This window comes from Thermobia domestica, chromosome 3 (assembly GCF_964235325.1).
Source record: "Thermobia domestica chromosome 3, izTheDome1.hap1.1, whole genome shotgun sequence".
NCBI lineage: Eukaryota > Metazoa > Arthropoda > Insecta > Zygentoma > Lepismatidae > Thermobia > Thermobia domestica.
In genome coordinates this window covers 115,233,268-115,251,803 of record NC_137456.1, presented here as the reverse complement: position 1 = coordinate 115,251,803, position 18,536 = coordinate 115,233,268, and the positions used below count along the sequence as shown (strand labels likewise).

General features: G+C 35.0%; 2 protein-coding genes across 20 annotated transcripts in view; both read left to right on the top strand.

Moving 5' to 3' along the window:
• LOC145680673 (uncharacterized) overlaps positions 1–18,536 on the top strand; it is a 613,323-nt gene that overhangs the window by 356,799 nt on the left and 237,988 nt on the right. The window lies entirely within an intron of this gene.
• Positions 1–18,536, top strand: part of LOC145681319 (uncharacterized) — a 47,738-nt gene that overhangs the window by 18,036 nt on the left and 11,166 nt on the right. The window contains exon 4 of the mRNA XM_081752979.1: positions 15,094–15,290. Coding sequence (XP_081609105.1) covers positions 15,094–15,290 — 197 coding nt within the window. The remainder of the gene's footprint in view (positions 1–15,093; positions 15,291–18,536) is intronic.

Genomic DNA, 18,536 nt, shown 5'->3' with positions numbered 1-18,536 from the left:
TATTTTTATTTAGACTAATTCTTTTTGTAAAAAAAAATAAGCTGACATTGTTCTTTAATTTCAGTATGGTTGTACAGAATTTTATGTCATAAAGTGTATACTACAAAACAATAATGTCATGAAAAAATTCGTGGTGACTTTAATGAGATTTACGAGATATGAAAAATTTTATTTTCGAATTCTGGAGAATAATACTTCATTCCCAATGTAAGGAGTTGAACATTTAGAAAATGTTTGTATTAAACGCGAGACCTTCCCTAGCATTGCATTAGTCTGTATATAGTTAATTATAATTAATCTTCTAAAATGTTCAAGGTAGTATAATAAATACACAAATACCATTTAACGGAGTATTAGGGATGAAAGTGTGTCGGAAAATCGGAAGTCCGTTAAATCGCGATTTGCGGTATAAGTAATATTTTAAATAAGAAATGTAAATGTAAAATATTTTATGTACATACGAGACGTGGTTTTAAGTTCTGTTTTGAAATAATATTAATAAAGTATATTTTTCGTAACAATTTTATTGTTACATGCAAGATTATACTTTACTTTCCTTAGTTTCCAACAATGTTAAGGCACTTATCCTATCGTACAACAAGCTTTTGAATACCATCCTCGTAGAAGTCTTCCGCTGATTTGACAACCACTTTAACACCGCCATTTTGACATCTTCATCGTTGTCGGACCACCCAGATGCTTTTTCAAAAGCAATTCTTGGAATGTAAGGAAATTTATCAGATAACGACGAAATCGTAAAGCATCTGTTCTCTTTCACTATTCGTCAGCTTTCTGCACCAAGTCTTCAATGATGACAGAAGGTCGCACAATTCGCTCCTCATAATGAACATTCGTGCATCCATCTGTAAAAGCTCTAACGCATTTCCGTACCATTCGATCGCTCATAATGTTTTCTCCCTACGCTTCACTAATCTTACGATGAATTTCAGCCGTTCTCACGCCTTTAGTACTAAAAAAACGAATGACATCGCATATTTCACAGTCGGCGGGATTCTTAATCGGCGGAGGTATTTTACATTCAAACACAATTAAATGTTTCTGTAATGATGTCTGTGGCTTACAAACAGTATAAGTACACAGCGCACATGCACGGGATGTCGACTACAGCGCCGCAGCGGCCAAATTTCAAAACGGTACTTAAAATGCACACCTCGTACAATTTTAGTAACTAAAACTCATTATAACTGTGTATTAGACATACGGAAAACAGCCTCGAACTTCAAGTGCTTTTCCATTGAATGTCGCTTCTTAATAATCAAAGATCTGAACTTCCTGAAATGTTCATAACAAGCCAGTACTTCCGGATGTGCAGATCTCTACTCATGCGGTTATATCCATGGCATCGTACTTCTGATAATTTAATTAACAGACACAACTATCTCTCCTTCCTAGTTACCACGGTTGTTCTGTTTATCATTCTTCATAACATTTCCTTCCTTCTCCTTCTTAGCTAAGCATCTGGTATCTTGAATAACCGTCGTCTGTTTTTCCATCTATATCACAAGAAGAATCCTTCATTTTATTCGTCTCTCATAACAGCAAATAATGTAAACTTTCATGAATCCGCTTATTCGTACCAAGTACACGTTATACGTAGTCTGTTTCCTTCTTTTTAATGGATTCTTAAAAAAAGAATTATTATTATTTCGTTCTTTCGAAGAGTTAAAAGTCATAATATTATTGGACTGGCGTGATAATTTTGAAGGATAAACTAAGTTGTATATAATTTGAAAACCGATCTGCATATATGAAGAATATTTTGTTTTACTTACAGATCAACTGCGGGAGCAACTGAGAGTCGGGAAGATGTTTCGGGGAATGGATACCGTTGCCAACACTGCAGCAAAAGTTTTGGTTTTCATTCGCAGTATCAGCGACATATTCGTAAGCATACGGGAGAGAAACCATTTGTTTGTGAAACATGTGGAAGATGTTTTGCTTATAAGCATAATTTAAAGACTCACGTCCAAATTACCCATAGACGTGATGGCATATTCCATTGCAAAATATGTAAAACAAGCTATTCATCTAAAAGTGATTTTGTTACTCACATTCCTATTCATTTTGGACAGTAAACATATGGACAGCAAAATAGTTTTAAATCATAGTAGTCGTCGTCCATTTTTATAACGTGTATCACGAGTGTATAGAATCCTCCATTTTATACCTCTTTCATAACAATAAATAACAATGTGCCTACTTATTATACTCGTACCAATTACACGTTATACTGACTATAAGACCTGAATGGAAAAACAAGTTTTCCTCAAGTAATAACTTCCAATGAATAAACCTACCCTAGATATCAAGCAAGTGTGTTTCATTTCCACCTTCCTAATTCGGACAAATTATTTTGTTTAGCTGTTATATATATTATTGGTGTTACTCACGAGACAAAATAATGAGGTTTTCTTGTCTATTTAATTTCGTGTAAGACTCGTCTTGAAATTTCTGTCATGTAGTTTAGCAAATTTGTGTACAAAATTTACGCCCTGCTTTTTTTTCCTTAATTCATCGAGAAGTAATCAGAATCCTTCAGCATTACGAGAGGTTCATAAACAACCATATTTTTTATTGCAGTAAGGTATATAATTATTTGCATATCTTTAAATGTTGACAAATAGTCTGTATTGGTTTCGTGCAATCACTTTGTCAATTTATACGTAGTTTTTATACTGTGAATCTACTAACATTAGAACATTGTTTCAAATTACATCCAAAGGGATACCAATTCACACCAGTATAAAAACATCCGCCAAGAACTAGACGAAAGGAAGACTGACTATACGAATGTTACTTGCATAGCTACACGTAGGGGACCTTTGGGAGACCCGGGTTCGATTCTTGGCGGGAGCTCATGTGGTTCGGATTCCACATTAATCAGTAGGTCCCGTCTCATATATCCTCGCTACTGAAAGGACGTTAAACTCAAAATCAACTCAACGTAGGTGAGTTTCCTGTCATTGGTCAAACTCTTCTCCAAAAACCCGAACGTAGTAAGCGAGCTAATAATGTGTGCAATTACTATTAAAAAAAAAAAAAAAAAAAATACAGAGTGAAAGCATCCGAAAGCAGCTCTCGACCACTTCGATGTTGGAATTAGTTCCAATATGGCCAGAACAAGAATATTTTTTGGAACCAATGCATATGTTACAGATTTGGTGAGACATATACAGGTATATACAATAAAAACTGGTATTGATATGTATGTGATAACCACTATTTCCTGTTCTCTGATTGGCTAGGCTTGTCGATTAGTCATAGGTTAGTATTTGGAGTGTCTTTATGTTGATGACATCTTTATGATTTGACAGTATGGGAGACAACTCCTTCAAGAACTTCTAATATACTTATATTCAATACATAAGAATATCCAGTTTACTATGGAAGCAGAATACTGTCAGCTTCCTGTCCTGGATGTTGTTAGTATACAAATTGAAGAATGACAGAATAGGACATCGAGTATACAAAAAACTAACGCACACAGATTTATACCTTTCACATCCTCACCTAGCTCACAGGCAGGTAGTGGTATCTACGCTTAGCCATAGAGCAGTTAGCATCTCGAATAAAAGACACACCAATTGGTAAATTAGCTTGTTCAAGCAAGATGCAACATAAATCAATAGGACAATTAAAAGCATATTCGAAAATCAGCACAGAACGAGAAGGGACAGGACGACAGCCTGGGACTGGAGAAAGACGAAGGAAAAAGTAACAGTCATACCATATGTTCAAAGTACGAGTAACAGAATTGGGAAATTTTATTGAAGAAATACAACATTAAACCGTTTATAAGCCCATTAATAAAATGCAGAACGGAGAACTCTCGAGGTGCCTAAGCCTTTAAAATCAGTTGTTTATTTGGCAGTGTATATTTTGGACAAACAGGAAGGGCCATACAATCCATGATAAATTAACATTTTTCGTACTTAAAGATATAAGAAATTAAAAAATTCGCTGTGGCTGAACATCCATCCAACATGGATACCAAATACATCGACAATACAGAAGTACTCCATAACTGCAGCAACTACCGTGAAAGAATAATTAAAATAGCTATTGAAATCAGAAATCATTGCAACAACCTAATAGAGAAACGGGATATCAGCTAAACTGCATCTCGATTACCTTTTGAGGACAAAATACCAACACCAATCAGATGATATACCTAATATTTAACTGTGGTTGGTAGACAAGCCCAGCCAACCAGAGACCAGCAAACATGACGATCACATATAAATACCAGTACTACCCAGTTTTTAATCTTTGATACTGACTTTAGGAGGCTGCCAATAAAATCAGCGAAACGATCAATGGTTGAGAATTAGAGGAAGAAATATTGAATTCTCGTCGTGAAAACTTAAAATGGCAAATATTGGCGTACTTTGTTTCTTAAAATTTGAACTCTTTGTCAGTAAATCTTTGTGAGTTTTAATAAAATTCTCTTCCAAATATGAATAAAACAATATGCGTCAATACATTAGTTATGTCGTTATTGTATAAACATCTTGGATATGTTTGTTGCTAAAAAAAATTAGTAAGAAGTATTCTTGTTTTATTGTTACTAATAAAAACATTTAATACAAATGATCCACTATTATCGCATCTCTCTGCCCGTATTGCTGGTTTTTGCGATAGAAATTCTTTGCTACAACATAATTATCAGTACCCGTTCGTAATTGATATCTAAGAAATATGTATGCAAATATGAGCGTGTATAGCTGGCAGATGAAGCGGTTGTTTATTTGGTAGGTAAGTAGGATGATAGTTCTATTCCGTTTCTTCCCTCAACGTTATGTTTATTTATTTATGTTCCGCACAGTATGTTAATGTGAAATAGTTCTTTTCTTCCTTTTAGCTTTTCTAGTTTGTTTACCCTACCTTTGACAAGTATGGTAACTTCAGTTTACGGTGTAATTGTTGCGATCCATCGGTCCATTGCTCTACGCTACACAGGCTAGTAATATGTGAGAAGACAATGAAAAGAAATCTGAACACAACGATTCAGCATCGGATATTTTCATTGTTCTATAACAACACTATCGATGGCTTTGGATTAGATATTGTAACAAAAGAAACGCTGACCAAAGTTTCGACACACACTGTATATTTTAAACTATAATGTGTTACAGTTTCGGATATCTAATATATCCTTCATCAGACACTAACATTGTTCTAATAAAAATGAGATTATTTACAAGGTACTGTCATGTATCGGTCACATTTAAATTTTAACACTTTGAGGAAATTACACTAAAAATTGTCCTAAGTAGGACGAGAGCGACAGAAGTAACTATTCCGTACTAACAATTGTGTATTTGGAATTTAACATTTTATTTCAATATCGACTGTCTAACGGGAAATCTGCAAAATGAGCTGCCGTCTGAAATCAAATCCGAGGTTCTCATATAACAGTTACAAATGTTAACCATTTAATGATAACTGTTTCTTTCTATCTCGAATATTGGAAAACAGACGAGTATCTTTCTACTAACTTAGCAAAGACCGTCCTTCCAATATATTAGATTACTTAGAGTTTTTGACCTTACTCAGAATTTGATGCTATGTAAACCCATGGAGTTAGTTTGTATTTTGCTTTGTGTGAAATTTTTCATTCATGATGAAACATATTATATTTAGATATGGTGCGTTATACAAGAAGATAATATATGCTAAGGACGCTGGTGTATGAGAAGGAATATTTGCTTTACTTACAGGTCAAATACATCAAGAAGAACTGAAACCATTGAACCGTCCCCCCTGAATAGATATAGGTGCAAACACTGCTTCAAAATGTTTGGTTTTCGTTCCCATTATGAAATTCATGTGCGAGTACATACAGGAGAAAAACCATTTGTTTGCCCAACGTGTGGAGCAGCTTTCGCACATAAGAGTAATTTGACTTATCATATAAAAGATGTTCATGATCCTCGGAGGCCATTTTGTTGTAAAGAATGCGGCAGAAGATTTGGATCTGAAAAATATTTACAGAGTCACTTGTTTGTTCATAGAAACTAAATAAAGTTTTTTTTTTTTTTTTTTTGCTATATTTGTAAATTCCTAATTATGCGCAATACATCTCTTGTGATGATCTTCTGTTAAGATGATTTTTTAAAAATAAATTTATGGATATCTTCGTTGCTACATTTATGTATAATGGAAAGTCCCAATGAGAATTTGAATTATGCTTGCGATTTTCCAAGCCAAAGCGAAATATAAAGTTGCCATTTAACCTAATTTAAGTATTGGAAGTAAGCTTATAACTAAATAATAATAATAATAATAATAATAATAATAATAATAATCATAATATAAGCAAAAGTGAAATTTAGTTTTCTTACATAGGGGATAAATTTTCCCCAGCTTTCCAAAAGTGCGAGAATATTCAAAGCTTCACCTTTATCGTTGACAGTAGTTGTCCAGAATTTTAAAATTGCGGATGGATGTAATAAAAAATTTGGGGTTTAAAGTTGACATTATTTGTAGCATATACATTTCTCCGCACAAATGGGTATTTCCTACGCCATATACACCGATGGTTCAGATAATTGGGTAAATGCTAAACAGGAATTTGAGGCACTGTTGTCTAACTAGTCTCTAACATATTTATTGTGTAAGTATATTGTCCTTATTTCCAAAGTGAAATTTATTTTGTTTCATTTTTTTATACTATCTTGCTGTGCAATGTCTGTTGTTTAGCACGTAGTGAGCAATATGTTGTAAACGAAATTTTATTGTTTCCTATACTTTTAATAAATAAATTGTGAAAATAATGTACTTTTTTAAAAAGATTCTATTCCTATGAGTGTTTGTGTGTGTGTGTGTGTGCAACGATAACTCCGAAACACCTGCACCAATTTCATCTAAACTTGGTATACGTATGACTTAAAATCTGAGGAAATTACTTTTGAAGTAAGAGACCCCTAACACTCCTGGGGGGTGGGAAAATATTATAAAAATAATCGAAAACGACCTATATTAGTGTAGACTAGATAGTTGTTGGGATAACTAAGATGAATAGTGATACTCTCGATGCCGAGTTTAGCTTTTATCAGTATAATGGGAAGAAATGAGGTAGGATGGATAGGAATGATAAATCTTATGAATTTTTATAACTACAATTTCATTGAAATGGATATTCAAAGAGAGAAGAAGGGCTTTCAAGTATTTTCCATAACCAATTTTCTCTATGAGAAGAATGGGCATTTCAGCTAATTCTCTTATATATTCAAAATATATTTGCAATAAGTGTGATCATCATTTTGTCAATATAATCACTCTTTCTTTATAGTATATCTGTGGATTCATAAAAATTTGCTTTAGTTAACGTTTATTTTAGTAAACTAATATTTTGAAAAAATTCGGAATAACGTTTATTAAGTTACAATGTAAGGTGAATTATGATTTTATTTAGTGGAAGAAAACAAAATAACAAAAGGTCTTGCATACGTAGATTTGAAATCAATTATCATTGATAAGATTTTGGTATGTGTAATCCAACACTATTAAGTACAAAAGTATTTAGGATATAATATTGTTATTGTGTTGACAAGCCATGATACTTCGTAAGACGATAGATTTTCTTGCAAATCATGGTCTATTTGTTTCATGCTTAATGGACTAGTTCTGTGCTTTGAAACAAATTATTATGTATTGTACAATCCGCAGCAAAAAAACCTGCAACATGAACATATAAGTTTATTGTGAAATGAAGAAGTCTTTTGCTCCAAAATAAGTGTGCACGGGAGGAGGCCGAGGTTTATCCTGGCGTGATTCGTTCCACTTAGACGTTATGTTCATTCCCTGTGCTGTTAGGCGTAGTTTCACAATAAACTTACATCCTCATGTTGCAGGTTTTTTGCCGCGGATTGTACCATTGTCTTTATAATAGACTTCAAAGGGAAAAGTAATGTTTTAATGAAATTATAAAAACCTACAAAAAAAGTAATTAACATTTTTGTAAGTTCATCCTGATTTTTTGAAATACAAACAAACGTTTATTTTCAATGGTGTTTACATCATTATTAATCTTGTGCATTTATCTGTTTTTCTATATAATAGCCAATATGGACAATTCATTTATATAGGTACTGTGGCAGTTTTTGCATGCCCATGTCTTGCCAGCTCGCCTCCATGTGTTTGAAAAAGCGTTGAACTTTAGTTTGCACCTCATCGTGAGTGCTGAAGTGCTTTCCAGTCAAATGTTTTCTCAGCCTAGGAAATAGGTGGTACTCATTGGATCTCAAGACCTTACTACAGGCTGGGTGGGTGATGATGTTCCATCCAAACTGTTGCAGAAGAGCAACGGTTTGCCTGGCGACATAAGGCGAGCTTTGTCGTGAAGAATGCTTAAGCCCTTGCTCAACATCCCTCCTCTCCGACTCTGAACCGCCCGTTTTAGATTCTTCAATGGTTCTAGGAGCCATGAAGTTGACCAACAGTACCTCCTTTCAGTGGCGGATCCAGGGGGGCAATCGCCCCCCACCCAGAAGAGGGAAGTTTTTTATTTTATATATAAATTAAACACATTCCAGAGTTTGGAGCTCTTAAAAGCAGTTTTAAGTAGCAGTATTACAACCTACCGCCCCCCCAGAAGTCCGTCCTGGATCCGCCCCTGCCTCCTTTCGATCCCAAAACAAAGTTGCCATGACTTTACTGGTAGACTGTTTGTTTGAATTTTCGTGGCTTGGGCTAAGAGAAATACCGCCACTCATGCAATAGTTGTTTGGTCTCAAGTGTGAAAGTAAAACGCCAAGGTTTCGTCGTCTGTGACGATCGAATCCAAAATGTTATCCTTTTAGTCTGCATAGTGATGAAGAAATTTGCTGGAAGAGTCAATCTAGTTGCCGTTGGTACTCTTCTGTAAGCATACGCCTTCCGATGTTGCACTATTTCCGCCAAAATCCTATGAACGGTGCTCTGATAAATTGGAATGGATGAGAATATGAGGAAATTTAGAAAGTGAACCAGGTAGTATGTGGGAAATGCTATTAAATAAACTACTTGTAATAACTGTTTCCAAACCTTTTTATAAAGACTAGATATCTGATACCCATTTTATGACGTCATGATTGTTTGGATACTCTTACCGATGTAGAGGTCAAAAGGCTTGTGCGATTGGAAAAAGAATCTGTTTCAGATTGTAAAATACATTTTTTCAACAACATTGCTCTCTTTCTATTTCTTCGTATCTTTTCTTGTAACGGAGTTGCTCTATGGCCCCGGATTTTTGGTATACCCGATATATATTACTGAAGAACCAGCCGTAGAATTGACGTGGACTTCGACATTTTGTAGTAATTGGAAATGACGAGGCTTATTAATGGGCTTCCGAAATGCAAGATTCCACCTTACTTTTCGCAAATTAGGTAGTAACTAGGGAATATATGGGACTTGAGCAGTGCTCTCTTTTCTGTTCTGTTGTTTCAACGTTTAGGGCGAGGAATTCATAAAGGACACATCTGCTAGTTCATTCATTGGATCCACCCGCCCCCCAAAAAAACATTCTTTTGCTACTTCTTGTTTTTTTTAAATGACGAATAAAAGTAGTGTACGGTTTAACTTGTTTTTTTTAAAAAAATATATTAAAAAAAAGTGATTCAGGCATCATTAGGGATTTGACTATTAAAAATTAGCACTTGCGTGAAATTAGGGTATTGTGATAGATTTTGCTTGGAAACACATTTAGTTGGCAACTTCTCAATTTAACCGATGATGAGCAACATAGACAGGCTTCACTGTACTGTAAATGATATACGTGTAGTTAGGACGTCGTACTTTTCTAGCACTCGTCCAAATAACCTTCAAATAGTGTTTAGGCTAAGCGTTACCTGAAAAGAAGCAAACGAATTATTTACTTGGAAAAAAGTATTTTTAGAAATGAAAAATTACAGCATTGTTTATTGAAAAAAAAGAAAAACAGTATTTTTTGCAACAGTAGGCACTGCGTCAGACTGTTACATACTTAAAACCTACGTAGCCCCCAATTTGGTATAGTGACCAGCACGTGTGCTTTTAGTGCATATGGTTTTGGGTTCGATTCCCATTGAGAGATCACAAAAATTTAGTATAACAATCATCCACTTTTATTAATCACCCGTGTCCTTTAGGGTAAGCAGCATAACCGAGGGCCATGAAACTTAAACTTCATTTTATTTCAAATTTACATGCTAAACGAAAACACAATACCGCATTTATTATTCTGTACTACAAACAAAGACGCTACGATATCACACACACATTTTCCAGGCTTCTACAAAAGTAATAACGCAAGTAAAAGAGTACATGAAATGCACATTCTTATTACTTTACCCTCTGTAGATTTTTTTTCGAATGGTCATATGAAGATAGAAACAGGGAACAACTTTTATTTTGTGTAGCCAATTAAAATAATGCCATAGCGTCTGGTACTATAATCATATTATAACGTATTTAAAATAAATAGGAACAAATTTACAGAGGATTGAACATTTGACATTTTTAAGAGGTTTCATTTCGAAACACTGCTTAGATGAGCACAACTTCAGTCATGTAGATGGTTTTCAATAGACGTGGAGATCAAGGGCACCGATCCTTGGGGGCTTCCCCCAATGCTCATGTGGGTCTTCCATGTTACAGCAAAAAAAAAAAAAAAATATATATATATATATATATATATATATTCTTACTAGAACATAATATTCTTTAGTGAACTTCCTTTAACGTTATACAAACATAGTTAATTCTGTAATTGCAGGGCCTGCCTTCATAATGACTATATGAGGCGTATAGTTTCTAAATCCGCCATCTCCAATTTTCAAAAAAAAATGAGGTAACTAGATTTACTGGTATTTCTTTCCATGCCCTACATGATGGTGAAAAGAGTTGTTTGAAATGTCGCCACCTCCACCCTCAATTACTGCTTTAAAGTTCAGGGTATTCTTCAAAAGCCGCCATCTCCACTCAGCAGTGTGTTTGTAAACCCCATCATCTCGATTCTATTCTATTCTATGCTATGAAATGAAGACCGACGTTAATGAAAAAAAGTTGCAAGATGTTGTTCAACTCCTAACGAAACACTTCGAAGAGAATTGGCGTGCTAATTCAAACTTAGCCATTTATGTTGATCCTGAAAAGAGACTGACTGCGTCAACAGAAGAAAGTGTAGATGAGGATTAGGCTGAATGCCAGTGTTTCGAACATGATTCTGATGAGAACTATATCTGAAAACAGTGTAAAGATAACTTTCAATCTTTTTCTTGTTGGTAAAGGTGGAATTTATTCCGAAGTTCCCATCCTATAATGTCAGGCTATGTTAGGTTAGGTTAGGTCTCAATGGGTTAGATTAGGTTAGCGAGGTGAGGTTAAGTTAGCTTATGTTATGTTAGGAGACGATATTTCTAAACGGGCTGGGAACTTCGGAACTTGACCCGTAAATGTAGCTAACGTACTATGATTAGATTTCATTTTTTTCCTTGATTGTGCACATTATAATGTCACCCAATAAGTTAATATTGTTGTTTAGATTCAGTTTACCTCCATCTACTGTTCTGTTCTGAAATAGTTATCAGAAATTATAATAGTAATGACTTGGAAGCAAATAAACCCGAAAAAACTTAGGTACGTTTGTTTCAAAGTCCTCCATCTCCAAAAGTTGTTTTCAAAATCCGCCATCTCCAAACTGATTTCTGCAATAACCGAGAAATGGAATGAGAGTGATTTTGTCATTTGGAAGTTATAATGAATGTCCAGAAAGCAATAAAGTATTTATAAAAAGAAAATTTTATCTCACATAATCTCTGAGTTATCAGTTTTTCCTGTTTATCTCGAAACCGTTTATGAAGGAGATGGCGGATTTAGAAACTATACGCCTCAGTAGGCCTATACTGTTATATGTATTTTTTTTTTTTTTATGAATATACAATGATTGGCATAATCTGAATTCAGTTCGTCTTAAAATCCTCATATATGCCTTCTTAGACCCTTGTCTCCCTTTTGTCTATCATCATACCTTCTAGTACATCCCTCATATCCCTCATGATACAGTTCCTTTTTAACCAATGTCCCAGCGAGTAGGAAGGATTTCGTGAGTCGTTTCCTCTACTTTGTTCAAGATCCTACAAAAATTCTATTGCTTCTAAAGGTTTCTTTCATCATTCCTATCCTTCTTTTTGTTTCACGTTCACACTTTATATTATTACAAATAATACTATGCAGGTATCGAAAACATGGAAAACATGGATACCTTTACATGTTCTATTTTCTCCTCTCCTACTTCTGTATTTGGCAGTATACTATATTTTTATAGTATAAGCAAAATATTTTTAATGTTGGTATTCAAATACAATGTTGTCGACTGCCGTGGTCAAACGATAGGGCATTAAGTTGGCTATCGCAAAAGCTAATTTAATTGTCTTCGGTTCGAAAAGGCATGCACCATCATGGGACCTAGAACTTAAATAGAATATGCATATTAACGATATTACAAATGAACTTGTAGTATTTACCTTGTATATTTGTTCTCTTCGGGGATGCTTCTATGTGCTTCTTTAAAAAATAGCTTTGTTGAATGATTATAACCGTTATTGCACTTTAGGTTTATTTTTCGTCTTCTTGTACGTTGAAAGTTATTAAAATCCAAAGTAACATTAAGTGTACAATTTATTAAAAATTAATGTATAATAAGGTTTTACAGTAAATTAGCGATTTTGAATCGTATCAAAATCACATCTGTGGTAAAAAAAAAAAAAAAACTAGTTTTGAAGTATGCACGTCATGTATTAAAGGGATTTCCACTCATGCTTATCTTCGATAATGGGGGATTAATTAAGCAAACCCTCTATGGGTTAAAATACTTATTTTCAGTAACGATAAAAATTCTAATGCAACGTCAGAAATAAAAAAAAATTGATTTTTTTTGAGTTTTACGTCCCACGGTTATGCCGGTTAGGCTAAAGGAGACGGTGATGATGAGTAATGAATGAAATGGTGGAATGAAGAAAGTGGGAGGAAACGGGAGAACCCCAAGAAAACCCACGCACACGGTGTTTGTCCACCACAAGGTTCACTTGGCGGGAGCAGGGTTTGAACCCGAGACCCCTAGCACCAGAGGTGAACGCTCTACCACTGAGCCACCGCGGCCCCCCGTCAGAAATCAATAAAGAACATTTACTTGAGTTTATTTACTTATTTTACCATTACTTAGCTATCAGATCCTTATTTTAATTTCTTTAGCAAATCTAGAAATTCATGTGTAAAATTACTGTAGTATATTTTTTGAAAGCGTAAGAGAGATTGGAATTGGCGTAAATGATAATTCTAATTGATTGCCTTGATTACATTTACCGTCATTTTAGATACAGTAATTAAAAATGGCAGAGGAAATGCACCACGTACATAAGCTTTTTTGCTTATTTTCAGATTGCACGTCCGTGACCATAATTTGGAAGACTTTGGAAGGATCAAGTGCTATGAATGTTTAGAATGCTTCAAGGTGTTTGCGACTCCTTTCAAGCTTCGCGAGCACATACGAATTCATTCTGGAGAAAAGCCTTTTTCATGTGAAATCTGCGGAAAATCTTTCAGGCGCAAGGATTATCTTATAAAGCATTCAAAAGTGCATACTCCCGAAAAAACATTTTATTGTACTGTTTGTAGCAGAAGTTTTGCTTCTGAAAATTGTTTTAAAGAACACTCCGTAATCCATCTTCTGTAAAATTATTAGAATGATTTCCAGCTTCCTGACTAACTTACAAGTCGAAGCACAGTGTCATGATACAGAACAATTTAAATTGCTTGCATAGTGCATCAAATGTTTCATATTCCTTGGACAACTTATTCGCTTGCTCATATTACAAATCAAAGTAACAATAAGTTAATCAGTCATGTTATTTGTTCTTTTCTTTTTAAGAAAAGGGAATGATGTGATTTCCAGTTTAGAGTTTTAAGTATTACGTAAAATCAAGTTTGCGAGGGAATCTATTCAAACGGAGAAATATCTGTAATATCTTAAGTATGAATCCATGTGGAAAATAGAAGATGTACTTCAATTTTCCAATAAGTAAATTACTGAGTATCTTAACGGGTATGTAATAAACATTTCCAGGCCCAGATCTAAAATTAAAAAAAAAAAAAAAAAAAAACTCCGTCCCAGGACTTGCCGAAAGGGATAATACTTAATAATAATAATAATAATCTTATAGTTTTTATTCAGAGATATTGTATATTATTATAGGACATTAATACAGATATATATATATATATATATATATATATATATATATATATATATATATATATATATATATATATGGTTAAAAATTGTATTGTTACATATTAAAATATAAAATTACAACAATGTAACAGTTATAATTTTTATAAGTACACACTACACGAATTTATTCGAAGTTTAAACAGCTCTGCAGAAAAGTTACAATTAATTCAATAATGGTAGAAAAGACAGAAACAAAAATATGAGAAAACAGCAAGTGACTGCACAGTTAGTTATAAAAGAAAAACAGCTTCTAATAGTATCCCAGGAGAGAATCTATCTAAAATTGAAGATTCATTGCCTCGCTGAACTGCTATGTTGGTATGTTGCATAAGAAAAGCAATATCACGATTGTCACCAGTAACCTGTGCAATGCGTTAGCCTACTTCTTTGATGCAATTGAGATTTTCGAGGCTCGAAGTGCCGCTCGATTCAGTTGCTACTCTCAGAAACATGTATCTATCGAAGATATTTTTTTTCTTTTTCCGCATTCTCTGCAGGCTGCAATAGCTCCTCGTAATAAAGGAAGAGCAAGTTAGATGACATGATAGTGCTAGAGCAGAGGAAATCCCAGAGAAGAATTTTCCTCTTCTTCCATGATACCAGTCATTCCATCTGGTCTTTTGCCGTCAGATCTGTTATATCCTGCTGATTCAACTTCTGCCGATGTGACTACTCTCCAGATAGTCATTCAGGTTAAAATGTCTCTCGGAGTTGCTTATACAAGAGAGACCGAATAGACCATTCAGTGCAGTTGTGTGATTCATAGATGTCTACCCCTAGGTGAATTGCAACTACAATTCGAAAACTTTCGTTTGAAGGGTGCAGTACTAGGTTGTGTGATGGTAATGCCTGTAAGACAAGCACCTGAAATTGAAATGAGGAGGCGAGAACTCTGGTCTTGTCCTCTTCTGTCTGCTTCTTGTAGTAGTACTGATTGGTGTAATTTGATGATCGACTTTCTCCAAACTGATTGTGAACTTCTCCCAGTTATTTCAGGACGACTTAAACCAGTTAGGTTAAACCACCAAGATATGCAATCTTAGACATCAGATTCTGTGTAAGGATCATCATTCCGATTGAGGAGTACCTCAATGGTATGTCGAGATCCATAGAACGACGCTAAAAATGTAGGATACGCCAAATCGATAGCCCAACGAATAACAAGACCTCCTGAATCAACTGAAAGGAAGGCGTTACTAGTTAGCGTACAGTTCAGTAATGATTCCAGTCCCGTTTTCAGACTTCTCTAATAAATGGACTTGATGCCAAGAAGGAGAACAGCGTAAAAAATAGATAGTCTTGGCATAGAGAACGACGCACGAAGAAGATTTAAAAAAAGCTGAATGTGCTAGGGCCAGACATGATAAGAAAAATTCTAATTTAAAAAAAAAAAAAAAAGTTTTTCGATTAACATATTAAGTTTGCCTCAGGTGAAAGTCCTGAGCCAAATAGGAAGGCTGAAGAGATTGTGATAAGTTGTATTCCCGATGCTGAGTTTTTAAATTGTGAATATAACACTTCCATTTGACCTTGCGAAATTTCTAAGAATCCTGCTTCACACTTCATAAAATTCAAGTGTAATCCATGTCTATTGCTATAGTACGATCATCTAACAAGGAATGGACATGAACCTGTCATCCGGACATCCGAATGAAACCTAGCCTATTCGATAAACATAACAAAGGTATGTTCATGCAAAAAAAAAAAAAAAAGTGAAATGGACAACCGAGTAAGCCCCTGGGGCCCGTTAACCCTGTTAGTATAAAGAAAATCGTAGACTCGCAGTGAAATAGCTATAGCATCAACAATGTTAATTGGAAAGTCATTTTTTATAGTTCATTGTCTTTAGCATGAAACAAGCTTTCCAGAGGTGCTATGTATTGGGGCTCATAACGTACTTGAACGGGCAAATTGGAAGAATGTCGGGAAAATTCCCTCGAGAAATCTCTCCCATCAAATTTGGACCCCTCTGGAGTGGCCCCGGGCAAAATCACACAATCTGAACGTATTTCGTAAAATACTATAGGGGATAATAAATATGTGTACCAAGTTTTGTATTGATTGACGGAATAGATGCAAAAGAAAAGCGTGTATACCAATACGTTAAGTTTTGTATACATGTCCGTTCCGTCTATCAATATAAAACTTAGTACACACATTTCTTATCTCCCCTTGAGTTTGTTTTCGATTCTTTTGGTGTTAAAGCATGTTGAAACAGAAGATTGTTGAAGTTTGTGCTTTGTGTGTGTGTGTGTGTGTGTGTGTGTGTGTGTGTGTGTGTGTGTGTGTGTGTGTGTGTGTGTGTGTGTGTGTGTGTGTGTGTGTGTGTGTGTGTGTGTATGTATGTATGTATGTATGTATGTATGTATGTATGTGTATGTATGTATGTATGTATAGTGATGGGGTAACGCATCTCGGTGAGAATCATCCCATTAGCGAACTTTTTGCTTGACTCAGGTCGTTAAGTGAATAATAAAATATTCATCCATGTGTCTAGGTCGTTTCTGTTTACAATTTGACGGATAACTTCATACAGAGAGGTAGTTACTGATGAACAAGCAGCAACCTGGGGTTTTCCCAAAGTTTTCCTGAAGTCATCACATGAATACTTGTACAGTGAAATCTCTCTTAACGGACACCTCTATAATACTGAAACATTTTTGTCCCGGCAAAAATATATGTTCTTTTATGGAACAAAACCCTCCCTTTTACAGACACTCAGATACGGACGTGGACAGTCCCTTTTGCCCCAGACGTTTCAATAACCTCTTCATAACGGACAGGAATTATTCTCGGTTCTGAGATATATTATTTCTTACAAGCGTATCTATCATGAATCTAGACCTGATGAACCATCAAACAGAACAGCTTCAAGCTGAACTTGAAATTCTTTTTTTCTGCCCGCAATAAACTGCTTTCTGGTGGAAATCCTAGAAAACCTTCAATACGCGATAACACTCAAGAACTCTAAGCGAACTGTCTTCCCTTCCCTAACAAATTTTGCTTTTGGGCCTTGCATCTTTCCCGACAATTTCATAGATAACAAAACAAACATTGCTTGTTTTACAATAACATTTTCAATGAACAATGTTTTCTCTCTCACTTTTTTGAAAAGCAACATTTTTCTTTTACTTGTGATACTGAAACAAGTCTGGGTTGGAGTTTTCCCGGCTTCCTTTTTCACTTTCTCTAAGAGGATATTCTTTGTGATTGGGGCTGGGTCAATAAACATATGCACTCCGATATGCCTTTTCATCCATTCCGCCAACGAAGATACCGCACCAATAAACAAACGCACACACATACACACACGTTTCTTCCACAACCGTACTAAGGATTCTCAGAGGACACTTGCTAATGAGTTTTATTACTCTTGTAGAAGAAAAAAGTATGCCTTTTTCGCTAAACAAAAGAGTTTAGTCAATTAGCTGGTTTCTGCCGCATCTTTTGAGAAGATTCTGAGAATTTGAAATAAATTAGAAACGCTTACAGGGTAATGACATGTACTTAAAAAAAATTAACATACACTCATTATCTTTTGCAGTACCGGTATACGAATATATTAATACACCTCCGGCAATAATATTATTTAACAGAATTGAATTTCTCCTTCATTCCTCCCAGTAATTCAAATATGTACTAAATAGAGTATTTTCATATTCAATTTTGTACTTACATTCATACACAATGTATTCACTGTATATTTCAGCACACAATTACCGTTGTGAGAAATTAAATTTCTGTAACCTCTCTGTAACGGACACCTCTCAATAACGGACAAAATTTCATGTCCCATTGGTGTCCGTTCTTCAGAAGTTTCACTGTAGTAGGATGATGCTCCTAATATATTAAAGGGTACGGTGAGAATTGAAGAGAGGTGTCTCGGCAGGAAAAATAGGATCTTTATTTCAAACCAAACGCCATCAGTTTGAAGTTCGGGGATTCGGCTCAGAAGAGCATGTACTAAGATCTCTCGTATTCTCTTTGAATTTTTGAGTTGTGAACAGCGAAATTTCTTGCAACCATGAAGTGAATTGAATGACATAATTTTATAAGAAAAGAAAGAGAGTGAAGGACGGGGAAAGTTCAGGATTCGCTGGTTGTTAGCTCGGCTGTTGCCGATAAGCTTCATCTGTTTCTCGTGGACTCTAAATATTCGAAGATAACGAAGAATTAGCTAATAAGATTTCCGCCTGTAATCCAACTCAAACGCCCCACAGCCTCGGTACTAGAACCGGTGTCTCTTCTGCTTCTCCATGTG